Source organism: Acanthaster planci, linkage group LG19, assembly GCF_054643075.1.
Source record: "Acanthaster planci isolate LZ-2023a linkage group LG19, COTS_SCS, whole genome shotgun sequence".
Lineage (NCBI taxonomy): Eukaryota > Metazoa > Echinodermata > Asteroidea > Valvatida > Acanthasteridae > Acanthaster > Acanthaster planci.
Genome location: NC_141795.1, coordinates 7,057,067 through 7,078,059, shown reverse-complemented (window position 1 = coordinate 7,078,059; position 20,993 = coordinate 7,057,067). Strand labels below are relative to the sequence as shown.

The 20,993-nt window shown below is 43.5% G+C and overlaps 1 protein-coding gene across 2 annotated transcripts; it reads right to left on the bottom strand.

Moving 5' to 3' along the window:
• Positions 1–506: 506 nt before the first annotated feature.
• On the bottom strand, positions 507–19,589 carry LOC110977565 (nuclear factor NF-kappa-B p105 subunit-like). Of its 2 annotated transcripts, none has more exons than XM_087129861.1 (18): positions 19,526–19,589; positions 17,071–17,329; positions 13,417–13,515; positions 12,748–12,896; positions 12,135–12,433; positions 11,165–11,364; positions 10,199–10,337; positions 9,418–9,666; positions 8,098–8,370; positions 7,467–7,562; positions 6,889–7,039; positions 6,583–6,697; positions 5,437–5,674; positions 5,038–5,126; positions 4,415–4,783; positions 3,661–4,011; positions 3,042–3,144; positions 507–2,654 (listed from the first exon to the last, which is right to left on the bottom strand). In XM_087129861.1, the coding sequence occupies exons 2-18, from the start codon at positions 17,284–17,286 to the stop codon at positions 2,473–2,475; spliced, it is 3,318 nt and encodes a 1,105-aa protein (XP_086985987.1). In that variant the 5' UTR covers positions 17,287–17,329; positions 19,526–19,589; the 3' UTR covers positions 507–2,472. The 2 variants fall into 2 exon arrangements, with proteins under 2 accessions (XP_086985987.1, XP_086985986.1); XM_087129860.1 differs by lacking the exon at positions 19,526–19,589 and adding an exon at positions 19,154–19,519.
• Positions 19,590–20,993: the final 1,404 nt, after the last annotated feature.

Genomic DNA, 20,993 nt, shown 5'->3' with positions numbered 1-20,993 from the left:
TCCCAGATATGCAGAAAATTCTGAAAACAAAATTGAATATTCTCTCACTTTTGTCTCCCTATTTGAGGTTCAACATATGTACCCATTTCCCCTATCCCAACCACAAAGCTGCTCAATTTTTTTTAATTATAATTGAGAGACATGGCTTTCTAAACTACGAGGAAGTGTCTGAGTGTTGTTTCAGATAGGGTAATCTCCTGTCTGTGGTAGCAACACCATCGGTTGGCAAGCCTAACAGGACTATCTGCACGTTTATCTTTTTTTTCAAAGGAATGGAGGAAGTGATTTTAAATCGCAAATAAATTACATGCAGACGAGGTAAAAACCATGCCTACGGATGAGCAAGACTTCAAAATATGAATAAAGTTTAATGAAGAAATTCAGAGGGGCTAGCCCAACTTCAGATATTTGACTTCAACAACTTTAGAAAGACTCGGAAGGGTCAACGAGAAAAATTCCGAAGTACTTTTCCGTGTACAACATAAAAATGACACGCGACCAAGATGTCGACTTCAGTGAATCACTGAAACTTTCATCAGACCATTTCTCCTTTAATTAAGACTGTACAACTCGGCAGCCACGATCGGAGATGAGCCATTACAGCTTTGCTCAAGCCTTTGCTCAAGCTCCAGTGAACTGTACATACTGTGGAGTTGCCATGCTATGTAACGAGCCCATTAAAAATACTACGATGACAAGCAAACTCGGAAGGTTCTACTCCTTTTGTATTTAGTTCCAGTTATAACTAGGTAATGTGGCTGTCGACTGCGATGTGCTGTACATGAGTACAAGATCAATAAATTTGTGATCACCAAAAGAAAGCAATCCAACATTAAAATATGCCAACAACAAATGTTTCACAAAGCATGAAAGGAGCTATACATATATTTTAGTTCAAGTTTCCTTCTTAGTTAGGATAATGTAACAATGACCATAGCAGGATTTGGCCCTCTGATCTCTAGGGACACAATATCCGCACTCTGTCAACTTGTACAAGCTTGCATTGGCAGGTAGCCAATGTCAAGGTTCAAGGCCCCCATCTGTGTATTAAAAATATAGTTCCGCTTCACAAGTGACCTATGACACAAGCCCATCTACTCAAAGGTAAAAAAACTTTGGAGTTCATTCAAGTTTAATACCACTATGCAATGGGATTTCTTTACGATGACTAGAATTAAGTGTAGTAATGTTACTTTACAAAGTTATCTATGGATGTACAAAAGAATCAAATAAATCAACTCTCAGATGGCAAAATGCTCCACCATTTTCCCAGTAAAATTCAACATTAGATTTCAGAAGAGATTATAATCCATTTCACCAAAACACATCACACAATGCCACCCAAGCAATTTCTGACCCGAAGTGGCCTACGACTCACCCAGTGACCTCAGTATTTCTACAAGTACATGACAGCAAGGCATCCAATTGATACAGAGTGAATTTACACTACACAAGAAATTAATAATTGAACAAAGCTAAAGGAAACATTTAAACAGTGGGTACAGGCAACAAACGAAACCACAAAAGAAGGAAATTTAGAATCAAATCTAAAGGAAGGTGAGGTCAAAAGTATTCTCAGGAGAGACATTCTGCTGGCAATAAAAAGGCACATTATGCAACTTCAACTACAATTTATTTTGACCTTTAAACACCAGCCATATCTAAGTTTCAACACAAAATGTCTATCGTACGTAAGTTTGTGATGACCTGCTCCTACGTATAAAGCAGACACATAGAAATGTGTGTGGGCAATCTGATTGGTTTCTATGTACATGTACAGCGGAATTCGTCCTTATCCAGCCCTTAATACTTTCACATTTTTCAGAGAATGTTTGGCATTCTGCCAAAGACGATGATCCAAAACAATATCCTCAGCCCACTGATTTCTTTTGTCTATAATTCCCGTAGAATTCTAATTTTGGGACAAAAAGCTTCCAATATTAATTCACTGGACCAAACAATCCATCACAAGTTGGCACGGTTTGGTCATACTCCCCGTTACTGCGGCAACGCCAAGCAAGATACAATGAAACAAGTCGGCCTCTGTTTATTTCAAAGAGCAAACATGTCACACATAAAATTCTGTACATTTCTTACAACCTGTCAATTACAGAACTGTTTTGGTGCTTAAGCTAAGCCCTTGCTTGTCACTAGCTTAGCTTGATTCTTCAATCACTATGCAAACATTTTAAAGGCCAAATCCAAAAAAATATATGAACTCACTGAAAAGCCCTCGTTTTGTTTGCTCGCGGCCTACCTAGATTCGCTGGAATCTACCACCACGTTGGGGGACGGTAGCGTTTCTTCAAAATTCTGAGCTTTCAAAGGATAGAGTGCCCTGGGTGACGTCAGATGGGCTGGGCCCTATACTTTCCCCAAGCCTGCAAAATCCTTCAAATGAACTGATGGACTGAGACGGATCGGGGGGGGGGCTAGAATTGACCTTCTTGAAATATCTTGCACTGACGGCGCTCACACTTGGCCTTCCATGGCGCGCACATTCTTGAAGGCCGAGAGCTGGCTGGACTTCAGGTGCCCCTTGGCGGGGCCGGAGGAGGCTGTTGAGGATGCGAGGTGCATGGAGTGGAGCGAGGAGGCCAGCCCAGAGTCAACTTGCGTGCCGTGGTCAACTTCCTTGATGGCCAGATTGGAGACTGCCGCCAAACAAATGAAAACATGATAATCACTGTCACAACCCTTGCCATAATACAGGTCAAAGGAGAAAGGATCATTTTGTGTAGCTTGAGGAGTGTTTGCTATACGACGAGCGGGTTTAACAATGCAACACACGATGGCACTCACCCCATTCATGCTCTTTTTCAGTATGACAATTTTTCTCCTCTAAGCCGCAAGACTTTGTGGCTGTCAAAACCCTGACACACCTTTGGGAAACTTTTCTTTGCTGGGGATGTTGGAAATGCCTTTCAGTCGGTCACAGCGGGCAAACTGGCATATTAACAGGCACAAACTCCCCTAATGTCAATTTTCACACTGATTTTGAACCTTGAAAGAGAAGAGAATTTCATCAGAGCGTAGCGTACCTCTCTTGGCGGGCATTTTCAGTTCTTCGATCACGTTGAGCACATCCTCCCGATTCAGGCTTTTCAGGACTGAAGTCAGCTCGTCGATGGTTCCATCCATGGCCTGCTCATGCAGAGAGAGGAGACAACTCTTTGAAAATCAAAAGTCTTTCTCAGCTCAGCTGATGTCATAGAACGCTCAGACACCAGCAGAAATTAACACCGGTAGATCGGTTCTACAAATGGAATTCTTACAGGGCTGCTAATCATTAGCAAAGGATGACGCTCTTTTTGGTCGTGTGCTTATTGATTTGAAGACCTTGTGACTTCAATTCAATGTGAAGGTCGTGTACGACGTTGTGTGATGGCCACTAGGGGTCTCATGATGGTTTGGAGTGGCCTCGTAATGGCCTTATTAAAGGAGTTTTGTGACGGTCTGAAAGGAGTTTTGTGATAGTCTTAAGGGATTTGTGATGGTCTTAAAGGATAACGCGGAGGTATTAAAGGGTCTTGTAATGGTCTTAAGGGGTCTCGTTATGGCCTTAAGGGGGGTCTTGTGATGGTCTTTAGGGGTCTCGTAATGGTCTTAAGGGGTCTTGAGATGGTCTTAAGGGTTTTCAACTACAACACCAGGACTCACCTCATATTGGTCTAGCAGGATGCTCGTGGGACTATCAAACTGCTTCAACTGGTTGATCATGTTGCCGAGCCCCAGCCTATCTGCCAGGGAGATCCAATCCTTGTGTGGCTTGACCTCGTCCAGCAGGGACTCCAGCTTGCGCCGTACCAGCGAGTCCAGGCGGTTCATGTCGCCCGTCGGCAGGCCGGTGCTGGGCCTGTAGGCCGAGCCCTGTCGGGAATGGTAGCACGAATCGGCCGTGCTCCGCGCCGAGTCGGTCGGGCCCTTCTGAGGCAAGCCCCAGGTGTAGCTGGAGGTGACGGACTGTGATAAACTAGGGATGTAGGACTCTCCTTTCAGGATACTAGCCATCTGGGAATGGAAAGAAAACAAATTCAGGATCATGGAGTCGCTGGAATTTTCTTTCCTGAGTGAGAATCAATGTGTAAAGTTTGGCAGCCATACTGTTTCCGAAACACTACTGGTAACCATCAATCCTTGCATAACTGGTAGCCTAACTAGTATCACTACCATTTGTTAATATTAAAAATGCTTGCATACCAGCTAACCACACTGGTTCCCATGCCCTAGTTTCAATCGTTAACATTTCAGAATGTTTGCATACCAGCTAGCTGTAGCAACACTGGTTCCTGTAACATTTAAGAATCCTTGCACACTTAGGGACATATCCCACAGTAGCATATCTGCTCAGTTGCAAGAGTACTGTTGGCAAGAATATTTAATTCTGCTAATGATGACAAGAATCACTCCCTACCCTTGGGGACTGTGCCATGTCCACGGGTGTCTTCCCCTTCAGTTCTCTCCCCTGGCCATGACCCTCGAATCTCCCCACCCCGTACTCCTCCTCAAACTCTTCCAAGTGGCCGTCTCCCGAGGCCACGCCCACCTCCCCCATGTACTCGTCCGAGGTGTCGTAGTTCTCCACGCTGGGGTCGGCGCCGGCACTGACCAGCACGGCGGCCACGGCAACAAAGTCCAGGCTGCAGGCTAGGTGGAGGGGCGTGTCCCCGGCGTAGGTGCGGGCGTGGATGTCAGCATCGGCGTCGCCAATGAGGAAACTCAGGAAGGAGAAGTTCTCCTGCTCCACAGCGTAGTGGAGTGGCGTGCGACCGCTCTTGCCGTCCTATGAGACGGAGAGAAAAAGGAATTAGAAATTTGCGATTTTACACAAAGAATTGACAGAAGATTGCCAGTGTTTCCCTGATGGTTTACGGAAGAATTTGTATAATTATGGTGGACACACTGGCTGAATCATATCATGGAAGATGATAACAAACCTGTAGACTGAAGTTAAAGCCAAAGCAAGTTCAAGCTGATTATTTTATAGACCCCCATGCCCGAAAGCGTTACTAGACTCCATCAGGCATCTTAGCTTACCGGAATGTTGACGTCTGCTCCGTTCTTCACCAACACCTTCAAGTTCATGAGGTGGCCAGAGCTCACTGAAATGTGAGCAGCTGTCATGCCTGTAAGGCAATATATAGATGTCAAGGTCAATGAAACACCAGCAAGACCAGGATTTGAACCCTGAACCATTGAAACGTGACATCAAGTGTTCTACTATGTAAAGTACATTTCCCTCTGTTGGTGCCCATCAGTGGAGCCAGAAGCTATATTGTGTGAAAGGTAAACAGAGTGGACTCACAAGAACAGGAGTTGAACCCAGGACCGAAAGAATGCCGCACCACGTGCCCAACCACACCAAGTAACTTGTTCTGACATGGCGTGGCTCTTTTTTTCCCAATACCGGGTTATTTAAAAAAAAAAAAAACGTACCATCCAGATTCTTGGCATTGAGGTCCGCCTTGATGGGCTCGATGGTTGAGCGATTTTGGCCTGGGGGAGGGGGCGGTCCTTGAATCAGGAGGAGGGTGATGTCTTTCAGGCCATGCTCTGCGGCAAGGTGCAAGGGCATGTTGCCGTTGTGGTCCAAAATGTTCGGGTCGGCGCCGCAGCGCAAGAGGACTTCGACCACATCCCTCTGCTGAGTGGCCACCGCGACGTGCAAAGGTGTCTAGAATCAACCGCATAAAAGTCAATTCAATTAACCTTGAATTCTTGAGCTTTCCAAGACTTTAGTAATCGCAATCGCAAAATTTCCTTTGAAGTCCTCTGTGAATATTTCCTCATGAGCAAACATCTCACCAGACAAAACAGCACCGGTAAACCTGAGAGCTATTCCGAAACTCAATATCTCAACACTATGATCACGTTTTAAAAACCTATAACCCACCCACGCCCTGCTACAAACAGAAGGACAGACCTGATGGCCATTTACAGTTGTTGTGGAATTCAGTTCTGTTTCATACAGGGTTGTAATTTTGATGTTTAGATTTTTAACAAGCTGTAGGCACGATGACAATTTTACATTACAGAGACGACACAACACATGATTTAATTGTTCAGAGAAATATGGAAGGGCTGCGTAGCACCCTGATCAGAATATCCACAAGAATATAATATCAAATCAGTGCTCTGAAATATGTGATTGCCGAGATTTTGGCGATGGAGTACCTTCTTCAGGGCAAGCAGTTACGGAAAGCTCGGCAATCACATATTCCAGAGCACTGATTTTATATCATATTCTTGTCAATATACATGATTTAATTGTACTTTAATGCATTCTAATGCCCTTTTAATAATAAGGTTCGCTGTACTATTGTAATCTTTACTGAGTTATACTAACAAACTATTTCGTCAGTTTTTGGTTTGGTTTCACATGTAATTCATGAAGTTGTTCAAATGTTGAAGGCCAATGGAATATCCCCTTAGAGATAATAACCTTAAACTGAAATTGAAATTTGTAAGCTGGCCAACAGGAAGACGCCTGTTTCCATCCGTCAGATTGATGTTCCTCTTCAGAACGGACAGACCACAGCAGAGAGTGAGGCGCTCAAGACCAGGCTTTCTTGTCAGTCTTACCTGGCGCAGCTTGTTGACGTGGTTGACGATTTTCTGGTTGGGGATGCTGACGATGACGTTGAGAAGGCCCAGAATGACATCCTGCTTCTTGTGAATGATGGCAAGATGGAGAGGACTAGGTGAGGAAAAAGAAGAAAAATAAATCGATAAATCTACAATGAAAGATGCATTGCCCGCTAGAGGGCGCTTTGCATCCCAATGACAGGAGCCAACGATTGGCGATACCATGGAAATATTCATTTGCAGGCACTGTAAGAAAACTGTCAACTGATAAACTGGAATGATGACTGATGTAAATTAGCGTACGTGTCACCGTTCTCGTCCTCTACAGCCGTCAGGTGTCTCTGAACGGCCAGGACCATCTTAATGTCTGCCGTTTTGGCAAAATCGTGCAGTGCTCGGGACGTCCTCTCCGCCAGACGCCATGCCAGCGAGTCGTAGTCGAAGGGAAGATCATCTGCAATGAAAAGCAGGGCATGCACGTCAGCCGGGTCGAATATCCGAGTAAAAATCCTCCTCTGCAAACATCCAGTCTGGACAAAGTGGTCCTCTCACGGAAAATCAGTCAAGCGACTGTTTTCAACCGTTTAGAGTACCCTGCCTTGGCATCGCGGTACGGACAGGCTACGACTGTTAATATAAACTCAGCATAGCGATGCTTTGACTGTCAATGACAAACGGAAAACTCTGGAGAAACAAAAGCGCCTCTGTAACTTGATCTTTCAATGTGCCGTTAGAATGTTTTCCCAATTTATCACGCCTAGTGCACATGCAGTATCCTCTCTTGTTGATTTTTTTTTTTAATTATGACAATACCCTCATATTACACAAGTCCTGTTTTTGCTTCTTCAAACTGGGACAGACTGACTGACCGACAAACCTACCTGTCTGGACTCCGTGGTCTGTTTGACTCTTGGCTCTTTCCACGATGAGGTCAGTGACATCTAACATCTTGGTTCGAGAAATCACTTCTGGTTCCTCTGTTTTGTGGAAAGAAAAGCTTAACCATTTGAAAAGCACGGAATGGAAAAAGACAACCTTCTCATACGCCCAAGCAGTCACTTTCATATGGATCCTAAAGTGATGCATACGTCACATTCTGAGTAACCCAACCAGCTATACTTTATTAAAGTTCACAGAGGAATGTGTGAAACAGAAAGGAGTTTTTGTATTCTTTTACTTATTTGTACAGCTTCTGCAGTGACGTTGGAACTTCTCAAAAAACTATTTTGTCAAAAAAAATTGGCCATGCAGAAAGGGAAAAAAGCACAAGTAACCTTTTTTTACTTACAAGAGTAAGCTTCAAAGATTAACTGCTCTTCCAAAATTAAGTGTGTTTTAAAATAATATTTAAAATGCTTTGTGTACAAGAGAAATCACATATAAATCTCAGTTGGTCGGGCATTAAGTTTCATTCAACCACATGAAAAAGTCAAACTTCTTTTAGGGTTTAAAACTTTGGGTTTTTAAGAAAAAGAAGTAGGTAGAGGATGCCGATTGGAGATAGTTCCTTACCGACAGGGGCGGAGTCCACCTCCAAGTCACTATCCACCTCCTCGTCATTCAAGGCGGCAGCATCCACCATCGGGACGGTGGCCGGCTGACTGTCCTGCACGGCTTCGGTGGAGTGGCCCGCCGCGGGCAGCACCACCACCCGCTTGCTGTCTTTGCCCACCCCGTGACTCTGCATCACCAGCCCCTGCTGGCCCTGCTGTTGCTGCTGTCGCTGTTGCAGCTGCAGTTGTTGCTGCTGGCGAAATTGGCTCATGATGCTCAGGTGTTGCTGGTCTGCAATCAGCAAAACGTTTGTGCAATAAGGATCGTGTTGAAAAGTCAGAGAAAAAAAATCACCCCGAAAAACCAACGGATGCAGTTTTCTCCTGACTAAAATGGACGCCACAATAGACGGACGTGAATTTCATCTACGATACAAAAAAATCATACCCCACTTTGTCCTCTATGACAGGTTTGAAAAATTTACTGCCCAGCCACATTGTTTAACACTAGACTTCTGAGTTTTATTTATCAAAGAAGACTGTGTGACTTCGTAGATTCATATTAACTTTGAAATCTGAAAAAAAGAAATCTCAGAATTGATTGTCTCCTATTAATTGGAATATTGGAAAACTTGAAAATATGATTCATATGCTGCAGTCTGTCAAAAACCCTTTTTTCAAACATGGTTCTATTGAAAACTCCAGAATACAAATAAATGTCCCGCTCACATGGTGCTGACTTTCAAGGATAAAGGCAAATCCAGTGGAATCCAAATCACGTATCAATTGCTGAAAATATCGGTGAAGGTTACAAACGTATGGTGGGTTTTCGGGGAATAATAGACGTGGAGCCATGGGCCATTGTTTTGCTCGTTGCATTGTGTGCGTATCCAGTGGGGAAATGCGTCATTGTGGCACGTTATTATCTACTGACTCAAGAAGGAACGGCGGCTACAAAACAAGGCTTTAAATGGAGAGCAACGTGCAACATGTGCATTGTAACTTGGTAAATGTGCATCCGACCATTGATGTCTGGAACCACTTCCAACTTTACAAATCCATTTGTAACTTGCTAAACAATGCACACCAAAAGACTGAATTCGGATATTCGACACAAAAACCTGGCCGCATGGACGTCTAACACTATGTGAAAAGGTTGCTTACGGATGTTTAGGGTCAGACAGAATAGATGATTAGAATAGATTTTTTTTTTGTGGACTGCTGGGGGTAGGTCTCTTTTGTGGGTACCCTGCTGCCTGCATTTCACTTCAATAGCTCCTAAACTACCAGTAAGTACACCTTACAACTGATGACAAGAGGAGGAATTCACATGGCCTACCTCTCTGCACGTTCCCACCTTGGCTGGTGGTGGGCGCCTGGAAGGCATTGGCCGGTCCCCCGCCCCCGCCCCCGCCGCCAAAGTTCATGTTGAGGGGCGCGTTGGGCGTGAAGGGGTAACCGCTGCCCCCTCTCCCACCTCCCCCTCCCCTTGTGCCGCCGTATCCGCCTTTGCCCCCGCCCCCAGGGTAGCAATGGTCCTGGAACGACGGCAGTTGTTTCTTCCTCTTTCTAAGGATGCTCTCTTTATCTATACGGTGAACCACAGGGGCCACGTCAACAAAATACAATGTTTCCTGGGCCAAATTTAAAATCATTTTTTTTCTACAGGAAAACTCTTTTTATAAAATATTTCCAACGACCAGTTGCTCGATTTATTTGACAAATTGAATCAGTTGTTGAAAAAAGTATCCATTTTAAAATATAAAGGTGCATTTCACTAAATAAAATAATTGGCAGATGTACATGTATTCACTTGTGACATTTCTGAACAAAGAAACGGAAAAAATTTTTCCATTCTGAGAATCGGGTGAGTGGGAAAAGTTTTCCAATTCAGGTATCAAATTAAGAAAAGAAAGTCAGAGGCTTCATTTTTCCCATACACAGCAACTACTTCAATTTTGGTTTCCCAGCAAAGCCAGCACGATACTTCCTCCAAGGACAAGACAAGGGGAATTTTCCCGGGATTTCCCACTCCGGAACGTGCCCGAGGGTGATGACTGCAACCAGAGACAGGTTCCTGTTTTGTTTGATGGTTTTGCTTTACTTGAACAGGATCCTACCTGTCAGCTGGGGGTGATAGGTGAACGGCTTGGGGTCGCTCACTTCCCGGTCTGAGCGCCGCTGGAGCTGAACCTGAACATAGACTGGCTTCTGAATGTAGCAGTCTTTGTAACGGGGCGTCTTGAAGACGATGGCAAACTGTGGAAAATTACAGGAAATGCAACACTGTGTAGACTCAAGGAAACTGTCAATGTTTCTCTGACTGACATCAAGCTGCTTTCTGCTCACAGATATTAGGAAATTTCCTCAAATGTCCTTAATTTTTTTTCTCCTTAATCCAACAAGATTAAGTTTTACACTTTACCTATTACAGGACAAGATTTGAGGCCGAAAAAAATTAGTTCTTCTTTTCTGTTAGACACTAGGCTACCTGTGGGTAGGTAGGAATTGTTTTGAAAACTTTAATACTTTTTTAAGTGTCACCTGCAAAATTACAACAGCAAGAGAGGCTGCGCGGCATTTGATCGTAGTGAAATGAATAACACTGTTAGTTTACTAGTTGAATGCATTTATAAGCCCGCTGAACCTGTTTTGCACCACAGTTCAATAAGTATATACACAATTTGTTCTGTCTTTTTTGTCCTATTTCACATTTTGCCAAAATCCCTCCCTAAAAACCCATCTTAATAGGGTAGGCTGAGAAACAGGAAGCATAACTATTTGGGGGGGCTCATTTTTTAAACTCTTTCATTTTACACAATCTCTCATTTTCACATGCTTTTCATTTTGAACATTCTCTTTTTTCGCTGTGACTCATCTTTCAATTAAGACCTGTTTTTATTGACCTATTACGTTTCCTGTTTTAATTCAAACTTTGTACACATCGGTACTACTTGAATGGTTTTAATATGAAGTTTGAAATAATGAAATCTGAGCCGAATTAGAACTAAACTGAACGGGCCTGCGCGGAGCATGCAGGGTTTACACTGGTACCCGCACGAAAAATGCTAACCATTACAGCGTACCTGTCTGTGGACGTCAGTGGGACCAAACTCTCCATGGGCCTCCCAAACGACCTCTCCACTGCTGTTTATCTCAAAGAACCTCACTGCCACGTCCTCTTTCTGCACCTTGTCACACAAGAGGTACACCTCCTCGTTGCCCGTCACGCAGCCTGAGCTCTTGTCCATGCGGCAGATTTTGAGGGTGGTGGCCCCGGGCGCCTCTGTTTGACGGAACATTCAATCGGTGTTGTAGTCCGGACCAGTCACGAGACCGGTCACAAGATCTTTCACGAGACCAGCCACAAGACCAGTCACACGAACCAGGTTGAACTATAACGGAGGGTTGCTTTTTGTTGCCGTTCATTTGGATAGCCAGTGAGTTCAATTCAGGCCGGAGGTCTCGTGTTGGTCTTGTGGGGACTTGTGTTGGTCTTATGGAGTCTCTACTACAACAATGGCATTGACAGATGTGCCAAACTGCAGGCAGAACCTCACGTACTGTATGCTATGTGCACTGAATTTTGGGCTGTGAATACTGCACACAGTTAGTGGGTTCATTTGAGCCTGGAAAGGAGGCTACAGATTGCCCTTGGAAGAGGTGTATTCCAGTAATTGAGTGGAGTCCATCACAAGTCCAGACACAAGACCATGCGAAAGACCAGTCATAAGTAACAGGGTGAACATTGACAAAGGGAAGCTTTTGTCACAGCTCGGGAATTGGCTTAAGACTGAATGACTTGTGATGGACTTGTGATGGATTGGAATAAAACACTGGTTTGTTATGCAAATGATACAAACGTTGCCCATGTTCATCAATGATTTTGATATCAGGAAAGTACATTTAAGATCATGAACAACCGAAGTATTTTGAGTTGTTTGCATGAAAGGATTGTACGCTGAGTGGGTACCAACGAAAGGAAGGAATGGTAAAGAACGTTTTCAGGGAGGAGGTAGGAGAACGATAGGGGAGATGGAAGGAGAGAGTACTCACTGCTGTCGTAGATGGGCACCGACACGACCGGCTGAAGTGGTTGGTTGAAGTGACCCGTGGCATCGGGTAGATAGGCCTGAAAGCACAGCCGGACAACCGACAGGTCCATCTCCTTGGACATCTCCTTGGCCTTCTTTGTCAGGTCCTCTTCGCTGTCCAGTATCCCGTGGGTGGTGCTGGACTGGTAACCCTTATCGCCGAGTACCGAGCAGTACAGCTTCTGCTGCTGCCGCAAGCGATCCTTCAGGACTTTCTCAACGTTCTTGCGGGTGACATGGAGGATACCCAAATTTGGGAAACTGGCCACGAGAAAAGAATAAATCAACCAAATTAAGCTTAACATTCAACAGAGTGTCTCACAAATCTTGCAATGTATAAACAGAGACGAGTCTCACTGCTCCGCTGTCAGATTATGGCAAATTTTCAGAAAATTGGAAAGGCAGAAAAATTCAGCTCCTTCCTCAGGCAATATCTTCCCCCAACCAACCAAAACTGAAAAATTCAAATTAATTAAATTTAGATTTGTAATTGGAAGACAATTTTACGTTTACGGTTTTGAGTTTTAGGACAGCAACCACACTGGCTTTGTTTGTCCGACATTGTGATTACATACCTTGCAGTCATATCCGCGGGTCCCACTTGGACCATGCACTGACCATCGTTACAGTGCTTACCCACCAGGCTGTGCGCGTGGGGTCTGGGTACTTCCTCGTTGGTCACCAAGGAGACAACAATCCTGGCCACTCCAACGTGGTTGACAATCTAGGTGGCAAGAAAAAAATTCAGCTTTGTCATGGAAGGAAGTTTGAGACAAAGAGCAAAACCGTAGGGTGTCAAGACGAGTCTCACAGACCAGTCTTGAGTAAGGCTGAATCAATGCAAAGAATTAAATACTTGATTACTCACCCTTCCATTCATTCGAATATTCAAATATTCCGTTGGACAAAATTCCCACAAAACCAGAAACAAAATACAAACGTTTTTAAAAGGTTAACAATAAAGATTTGAAGGGAAAGTAGTTTTGAGCCTTATTCTAAGGTATTTCCGCTCGGCTTCACATGGCTTGAACAACTTGTGTCATCTAGAAAGTGATTGCTGCTAAATGAATTTTTTGTCACAGAAAAAAATTATTTTCCCAATTTTATTCCAAAGGATTTCACCACTGAAAATTCAATTTTGAAGATTTTGATAATCAGTTGAATATCCAAAGTTTAGAATAACTGGCACATCCCTACCCTTGAGACCTGCCACACTCTACCTCAGTTGCTCGACGAACCCTTACCTCCACTGACGGGTACGTTCGTTTTCCTTTTTGGTTGTTCTGTCCTGGCAAGCCTCCGTGGGACGGCCCTTCGCAATCGTACCGGAATCGAAATCCCCGCTGTAAAATTAGCGTGACAGAGGAAAGTGGTTACAAATCTGATAGGATCATCAAAATTTCTTCCTAACGGCAAATGCTTCAGAGATGCACATGCACATCTGTAAGCGGAGGACGCGGTCCAGCGGTATATAGCGGACTCTACAGCATCCAGACTTCAGTTGCCTAATTAAACCGAGACGTCGCTACCAGCAACAGGACATCGCGAGTCATCGACCTTTTTTTCTGTATTCTATAATTCTCATTCACAATTCACACTCTAAGGCCGTGCCCGAATTACTTGGCTATGGCCTGAAATTATGCATGAGTCTATGGAAGTGGCCACAAGACAGTTTCCATAGATTCGTGAGTAATCTCTAGCCATAGCCAAGTAATTCAGACACGGCCTAAGTTCATGTAACATCTTTTGTAGCATTTTCTGCCACGGTGCATATTAAATGTTGAAATTTGGGAGCAGTATATGTAACTGGCGTCAAGATATTAAAAGCATTCCACTCGAAAACCTCAGGGCTAAGCATAAAAGAAAGTGATAGTTTATTTGGGAGACTGAATTCCGTACATGTACATGAGTGTTGTCTTTGTAAACGTGTAAACAACTTTCCCTACTGTCCCTTTCACCTTACTCCATTTGGTAAGACCTAAAACTTTAACTCGCGACTGCACGTGAAAAAAAGTGCCATAGTCATTTGTCTGTCGTCACACTAGTGGCGCAAAATTTCCAGGAAAACCTATAAATAACGGGCATGTAACCGATTCGGGACATGTACGGGCATGCCCTCTCTGCCTCTATCCTGTTGGCAAACAATTCCAATGTACTTGTACGTACGTCAACAGTATTTATGGTTCCAAAGTCATTATACGAGCAATTTCTGGCAAGGTGCCAAAACATTTTATTCACCCATTTGGATCTATTATTTTGATCATAATGTACAACTGTGTCTGTTATTACAACTGATTTTGTACATACGGTTTGTTCATCCACAATCTGCCGCTCGGTACGACCGAATATTCGTCTATTTGATCAAACTGAAGGTTGAATATTCGAATAGTGAATTATTTGAATTGACTCAGCCACGTACCAGTACATATGTACATGTACATACATGGCCGAACACATGTACATTGTATTTGAAGGCCTCCAAGTAAAGGGTCATTCCATGATGTTGGGGCACAATTTACATGTATGATGGTGTCAGTTGTTATGGTACATGGGTTCCGTAAACATGGACAGCTATTTCCCTGCATGTGGATTCCAAACTGACATGTTCAGGTATACACATCTTGCATGGCTGAATACAGAGGTGTGTGTTATTTTTACAGAGTAAATGTAAATGACCTACTCTGTACGTCATGACAGGTGTTAAAAGTTGCAGATGTAACGAGTGATGCCGTCACAAATTGTGCCCCAACCTCACGGAATGATCCTACAATGTAGATTCTTGAGTATCAACTTTATGTAGGCAAACAAGATAGAGAACCGCGAGGTTAGAAATAAATTTCTGCGGATGTATCAGACAACCAAGTCTAGTCCGGAGAAGTGAGGGTTGGTGATATCAACGGTTGTGTGATTTTTGTGGGAGACCTGGCACAACTTACATAAACCGAACAACAACCCACATCTTCTATGACATACCGAGATTCTTTCACAATGCTTCACTTGCGCGACAAACTCAAAACTGCGGAACTTCACTTGGACAACACCTTTTAGGGGAAAAAATCTCTCACTAAAACCCAAATGCGTGCTCCAGCCTCTTGCCCTTGAGTTGTGAAATTACGCCATTACACCGTTATACTGAGGTAGCAAAACCATACTGTAGATATCCTCTGAGATGTTTCATTTCAATAAATGCATGCCGTGCCGCATGGGTAATTTCATTTCTTGGTTCATTTTTTACTAGTTCCTCCTTTTGTTAGTACAATCAACTGCTTGCAAAAGCACCCAATATGCGACGCACACGTGTGCATTCACGAGTTGTGCTTACATGCACTCTTCTGTGCAGATCAGGAAGCAAGGGACGAAACAAAGGTCAGTTTGGGACAGAACTGAACAATACATTCTTTGTACCATTGGCTTTCTTTCCACTGAAGCACACACGTACATATGGTTTTGTTTAACATGTGGGTGGGTTTTCCTGTACACGTGTCGGAAACCTTTCAGGAAGTCAATGCCATGCCTGCAAAGCACAATGTTATAAAATCTATAATGGATTTTTTGAAGGAAACAGAGAGTTCTTGACTTCCAAAGTGACACGCAAAGGAGCAATTTCAACAGGAATTAGCCGTACATGTGGACAATTTCACAAAAACAGATTCCAATCAACATTTCCAGGAATGTTACAGGAAGATTTACTCGTAACAGTTTTAAAACAGTTTAGAATGTCATTTTGCGACCAAAATAACTGAACATTTTCTTGTTTTCATTCTGATTTTCATCACTGATTATTCTGCTTTGAAAAATGAATAATCAACTTTACAATAACCAGTCAAATATCCAAATATTTCAATATTCTGCACAGCCCTTTTCACAACAATGCATACATGTACATCGACCAATTCCATCCTCATTTTCACACAGTAGTATTCTGCATTGAATGCAGTATTTGGGGAAACCATCGACGGAAGGGCCCAAAACCTCAAGCAGGTTTTTAGACAACAGGTTGTTCGATCCATTTCAATGGACCCTGACATGCCAGAATAGAATAGTTTCGGATCTAGTTTCCATCCAATCTTACCCATGTAATAGGACCTTTTTTTTCCTGCTAAACCACAAAGTTCTCCCAAGGAAATTCAGTTTCAGTATTCAAGCAGTCGACGTCGCAAGGTTGGACAGGCTGTCTTACTTTTCCTCCAAGCTGTGATCTCACTACAACGTAGGTTTTCTCTTTCAACTGTAACTTGACATAATGCATATGCGTGCACTTCGGTGATTTCAGTACACGTGTGAGTATCCCTGAGCAAAGTTCCACCATTAAAGGGTGTTTGCAATGAATTTTTTCTTACATCTATAATTTTCTTCAATAAATGGAACTTGACATCCGTTATGGCCTTAGAGTATTGAAAAGCGTACTTTTTTAAATTGTGTAAACACCGTCCAAGCTTTCCTTGACTACTGAGGGCGCTATTGCCATGATGTCAATCAGGGAAGCCACTGTTCAGTTTCTATATTTTCTGCTACGATTGTGAACCCAAAATGTACACATTGAAAATGTTGACAAAGTTTGCGAGTTGCTTTTCTGCCATCTGCCTGCCCAATTATGAACCACCAAAAAAAGGAAACTTGCATCAGCAAAATGTCCAAAGATTCCTGCAGGTTTTCTGTGTACAAATGCAAGATTGGGCTTTTTCTACCAGGGATGACATCACAGTTTTTGCTCATGAATATGGGAATTCATAATCACATTTGCACAAAAACCAACAAGGCACCAGAATATCTTTGGAAACAGTTCAGGAAAAAATCGAACGGGGCTTTAGTAAAATAAGTACAGTCTTTAGTACATGTACTCTATGTAAAGTACATGTCATTTAATTACTCGTACGGGTAAATAACTTTGACCGTACCTGCTTAGGCTGCTCAAGGATTCGAAGGTGTGGCGCTGAGAGATCGTTGAGTGTCTGGTGGCTCATGCCGGTCATGACCTCCAGCTGATGCAGATCGCTGGGCAGGCCCCCCACCATCTGCGGCCCCGTCCCATTTGTGGAGAGGTAGGCCTGCTGGTACATGTCGTTAGGAATCTCCACGGACTGCAAGGAGTCGGACCGCTCCTCGTCCGACATTGCTGACAGTAACGAGAGACTCCCGATAGCCTTGAAAAGTGTCCTGCAGCCAAAATCCCGACAGAAGCAGCACAAATTCAAATATCAAGCATGTCAGTATCGCGTAACACATCCATCCTTTACAGTCACAGACTTGCACAGCAATAAAACGCACCTGAAGCAAAAGTTAAATTATTGGTACTTGGCGGTCCCGTATCTTCCTGAAACATCCTCTTGGAATTCTAATACGTTGACTGCCAACTGTGAGTGTACTCCCACGAACGGGTGTACCGGATTCTGCCAAGTGCTACGAGGATACTTGTGGGAAATGAAAGGCTATTGTAATGTAAATTGACTACACTGACACAATCAAAGAAAACAATGCACTGCTGGACAGACATCTGTAAAATACTCATATTCAAATAGACACCTGAAAGGTACATGTACCTATTAAATATGCGCATACATACAACGCTCGGCAAATGAGAACGCCTCTGTGAAATTATACACGTCAGTCTTAATGGGCCATTCATAAAGTACGTACGGACGAGGGGGGAGGGGTTTTGGTGCCGTTGCGTACACCATGCGTACAAAGGTTCAAGCCAGTGCGTATTGTACGCAAACCGAAAATTGGCCTTTAATAAATCTTCATCAAATCAATAAGATTTCTCGTACAAATAACTACCAGAATCAGCTTTTGTGCGTTGAAATTCAAACACAGTATTCTCCACCATCCATTATGCCACTGATCTTCCCGTACCATTATTGGCAAACCACATTACTCATGACACAGACCGGCAGCATCTTCTGGAAATGTGGAATGCGCATGTGTACAGGGGTGGGGGGGGTTGGAGTCACTGCGTACAGGGGGAGGGGATCTGAAAAGTCAGCATTTCCTGCATACCTACATGTACTTTATGGACAGCCCCTCACCCCCTAGGGACCATCGAAGTCCTGCATAGCCTTGTTAGGTTCAGCATGGTTAGGGTTGACTACTTGTTACTTAATCCAAACACCTAGTGTGGAAAGCACCATTACGGTTCAAAACTCCCTGCAATACTCTAGTAAAAGCCACTACTCGTTCGGAAAGCTAAACTTTCACAGGCCAAACCAGTTTTTGGGGAAGGAAATGGGGAAATCCTCATTTTTAGGGCCTACAAGTACTTCCACGATAACATTGTAACATCATGATGTAACTTGCCATAGTGCCCTATAGAGTACCGAAGTGTGACGTCACTGTGAACCAGAAAGTGCAGTGCAAACGAATGGAGTACGCGCGCGTGTTGGTTCACGTGCTGGTTCTCGCGCTAATGCCTTTTACACACTCAATGTGCGTGTAACGTATTCTATATACATGTATATGTCTTCAACTACTCTGTCATGAATGTAACATCAGGTGACAAATTGGCAACACTTTCACATTTTCAAGCAATATCATCCACAAAAAGGCTCCTCAGTCATGTCAATCTTTCAACAGGCTAGGCCTAAGGAAGAAATTCCAGAGCAGAGGCTGAAAAGGTGTTTGGGGACTGAACATTGATCAGATCATTGATACTGGTAACAACTTAGATTGAAATACGTAATTACAAAAACTTGGAAAACAGACATAGAGTAGACAGGTGGTGGCAGGGGTCCTAACTTACTTCTTAAACTAAAGTAAGGTACTACTCCGCAGACTAGTACTAGGCCTATAGTACCTATATGTTCAGGAAGTAAGTAAAATTATAGTCAGTGATGGTAGACTATTGTTAATCAGTTAGTTAACCCTTACAGTCCCAAATCCTCCAATTTCAATACAACTTTACATACATCCTAGGGTTAATGAAAAAGTTCAACATGTTCAAGGACTGTCCAATACCTTATTACAATAATTCTATTCGGTACTTACTGTGGACTGTAATACAGCTGCCCAAGAAGCTTCAGTAGTGCTGTTCTGTTCTGGCTATTTCTCTTCCGATCAGTTAGTGAGTTACGGATAACGCGAATATCTGAATATCCAGGCTAGACCTAACCTGCCTCACGCTAGGCCTGCTTACATAAAGCATGCGGTTTAGTGCGTACGCATAGGCCTATAGTACGACGTTACGTTCGTTTGCTGCCAAAAATTTGTTTCCGGCTTGTTCTCGACTAAAAACACTCCTTTCCCGTCTCTATTACGACATCAAGTAACTGCTCTGAGCGGTTGAGTTCTTCTTCACAACAAGGCCAGATGACCAAAATTACCACCAGTGTCTAAAATTCATTGTAAAATGGAATTTACCAGAGAACGAAAGCGTCTTCGTGATGTTGCAACCGTCGTTCTATTTTTAGATAAATGGGAAAAACCCACGTACCGCATGGGTTTTTCCCTTTTTGCTTTGTTGGTACCCGGCTGCAATGTTAGTGAACGGTCGAGTACCGAAACCAGCTAGAAATGGATGCATGAGTGCATGCCTCGTGATGGCGACATCAATCAAAGTAGCTCCATCCGAAGTGCAAAACAGCACGCAACAACAATAATATGTCAACTATACTACGGGAAATTCCCAACATTTCTCCAACGAACTGATAATTATATATAAATTATGCTCATGTGCTATAATGAAGTTAATGTCCGAGATAAGTTGCCGGGCAACCAGATTGACATTAGCCATCACCCACCGTTTTTGGGAACGAAAGGGAGAATTTTACGAAATGTGCAAAAACCCGTTATGCAACAATGGTTTGGATCGGGTGATGTCACATATTAACCTTGAATGCACTGCCAGTAGAAACTATTTAATTTCTGTCTAAGGGAGGTAAACAAATGGTTTGCAGAGTTTTTTGCGTTCCGCCCACTCACAGTGTGCCGATTTCGTCCTGTCCCCTAATTATCCTCATGAGGCACCACTCCCTCAAAGGGGAAGATTCCCCAGTGGTCTTCGTAACTGATTTCAACATCCGACCGCAAGTTTTCCCATATTGGTCCAGGGTCAGGAGTAAACAGAAAAAAATCCACGCAGCCCATTTTGACCCTCACGCCTGATTCCAATCGCCCGTCCCCTTTCCAGGCTCGACGTGTGCCCAGGCAATTACCTTCCACATTAAAAGCTGTATCCGTGATAACTTCTGAACACCTCCAGGATGCAAAAAATGACATCTCATCCAAATACATGCATGGAGTTGATCTTACCATATGGAGCTGAAAAGGTTCTGTATTTTAGGCCGCGGGGGGCCCAAGGCCGGGTTGTAGGGACTTTCATGATCCACTTTGAGTGAAGTTCAAAACAGTTCCTGTGTCTGTCTGTAAATACCAATTCTCGTCATACCTTCTTTGAAATGTATTTTTCTAATAACCAAACATGGAACGGTAAGATTCGGGGTCTGTGAGAGTGGGTGGGTAATCAGTATGTGTGACATTGCAGTGCATGAGTTCTCTAAAAACATGATGAGCTAGTATCCTCATGAACGTCATGCAGCCGTTGGCCTACTGCTAGTGTTAAGCCAGTGTGAGTGAGGGGCAAAAAGGAACCGGGAGATAATCTCACAATATGCCGCCAATGTTAGAGATCCTAAAAGGTGATGGCCCAATAGTCACGGCTCTGGGGAAATCATGACGCTGGGAGAGCTGTACAAGACGGACAGGACCATTGATCGCCATTATAAATAATTATAATGGAGATCAATAGATGGATCCCAATACGACGCGTTTAGCGTCGATCAGCGCACTTCCTCGTTTGAAAACGAGGCTGTATGTGTCAGCTTCAATT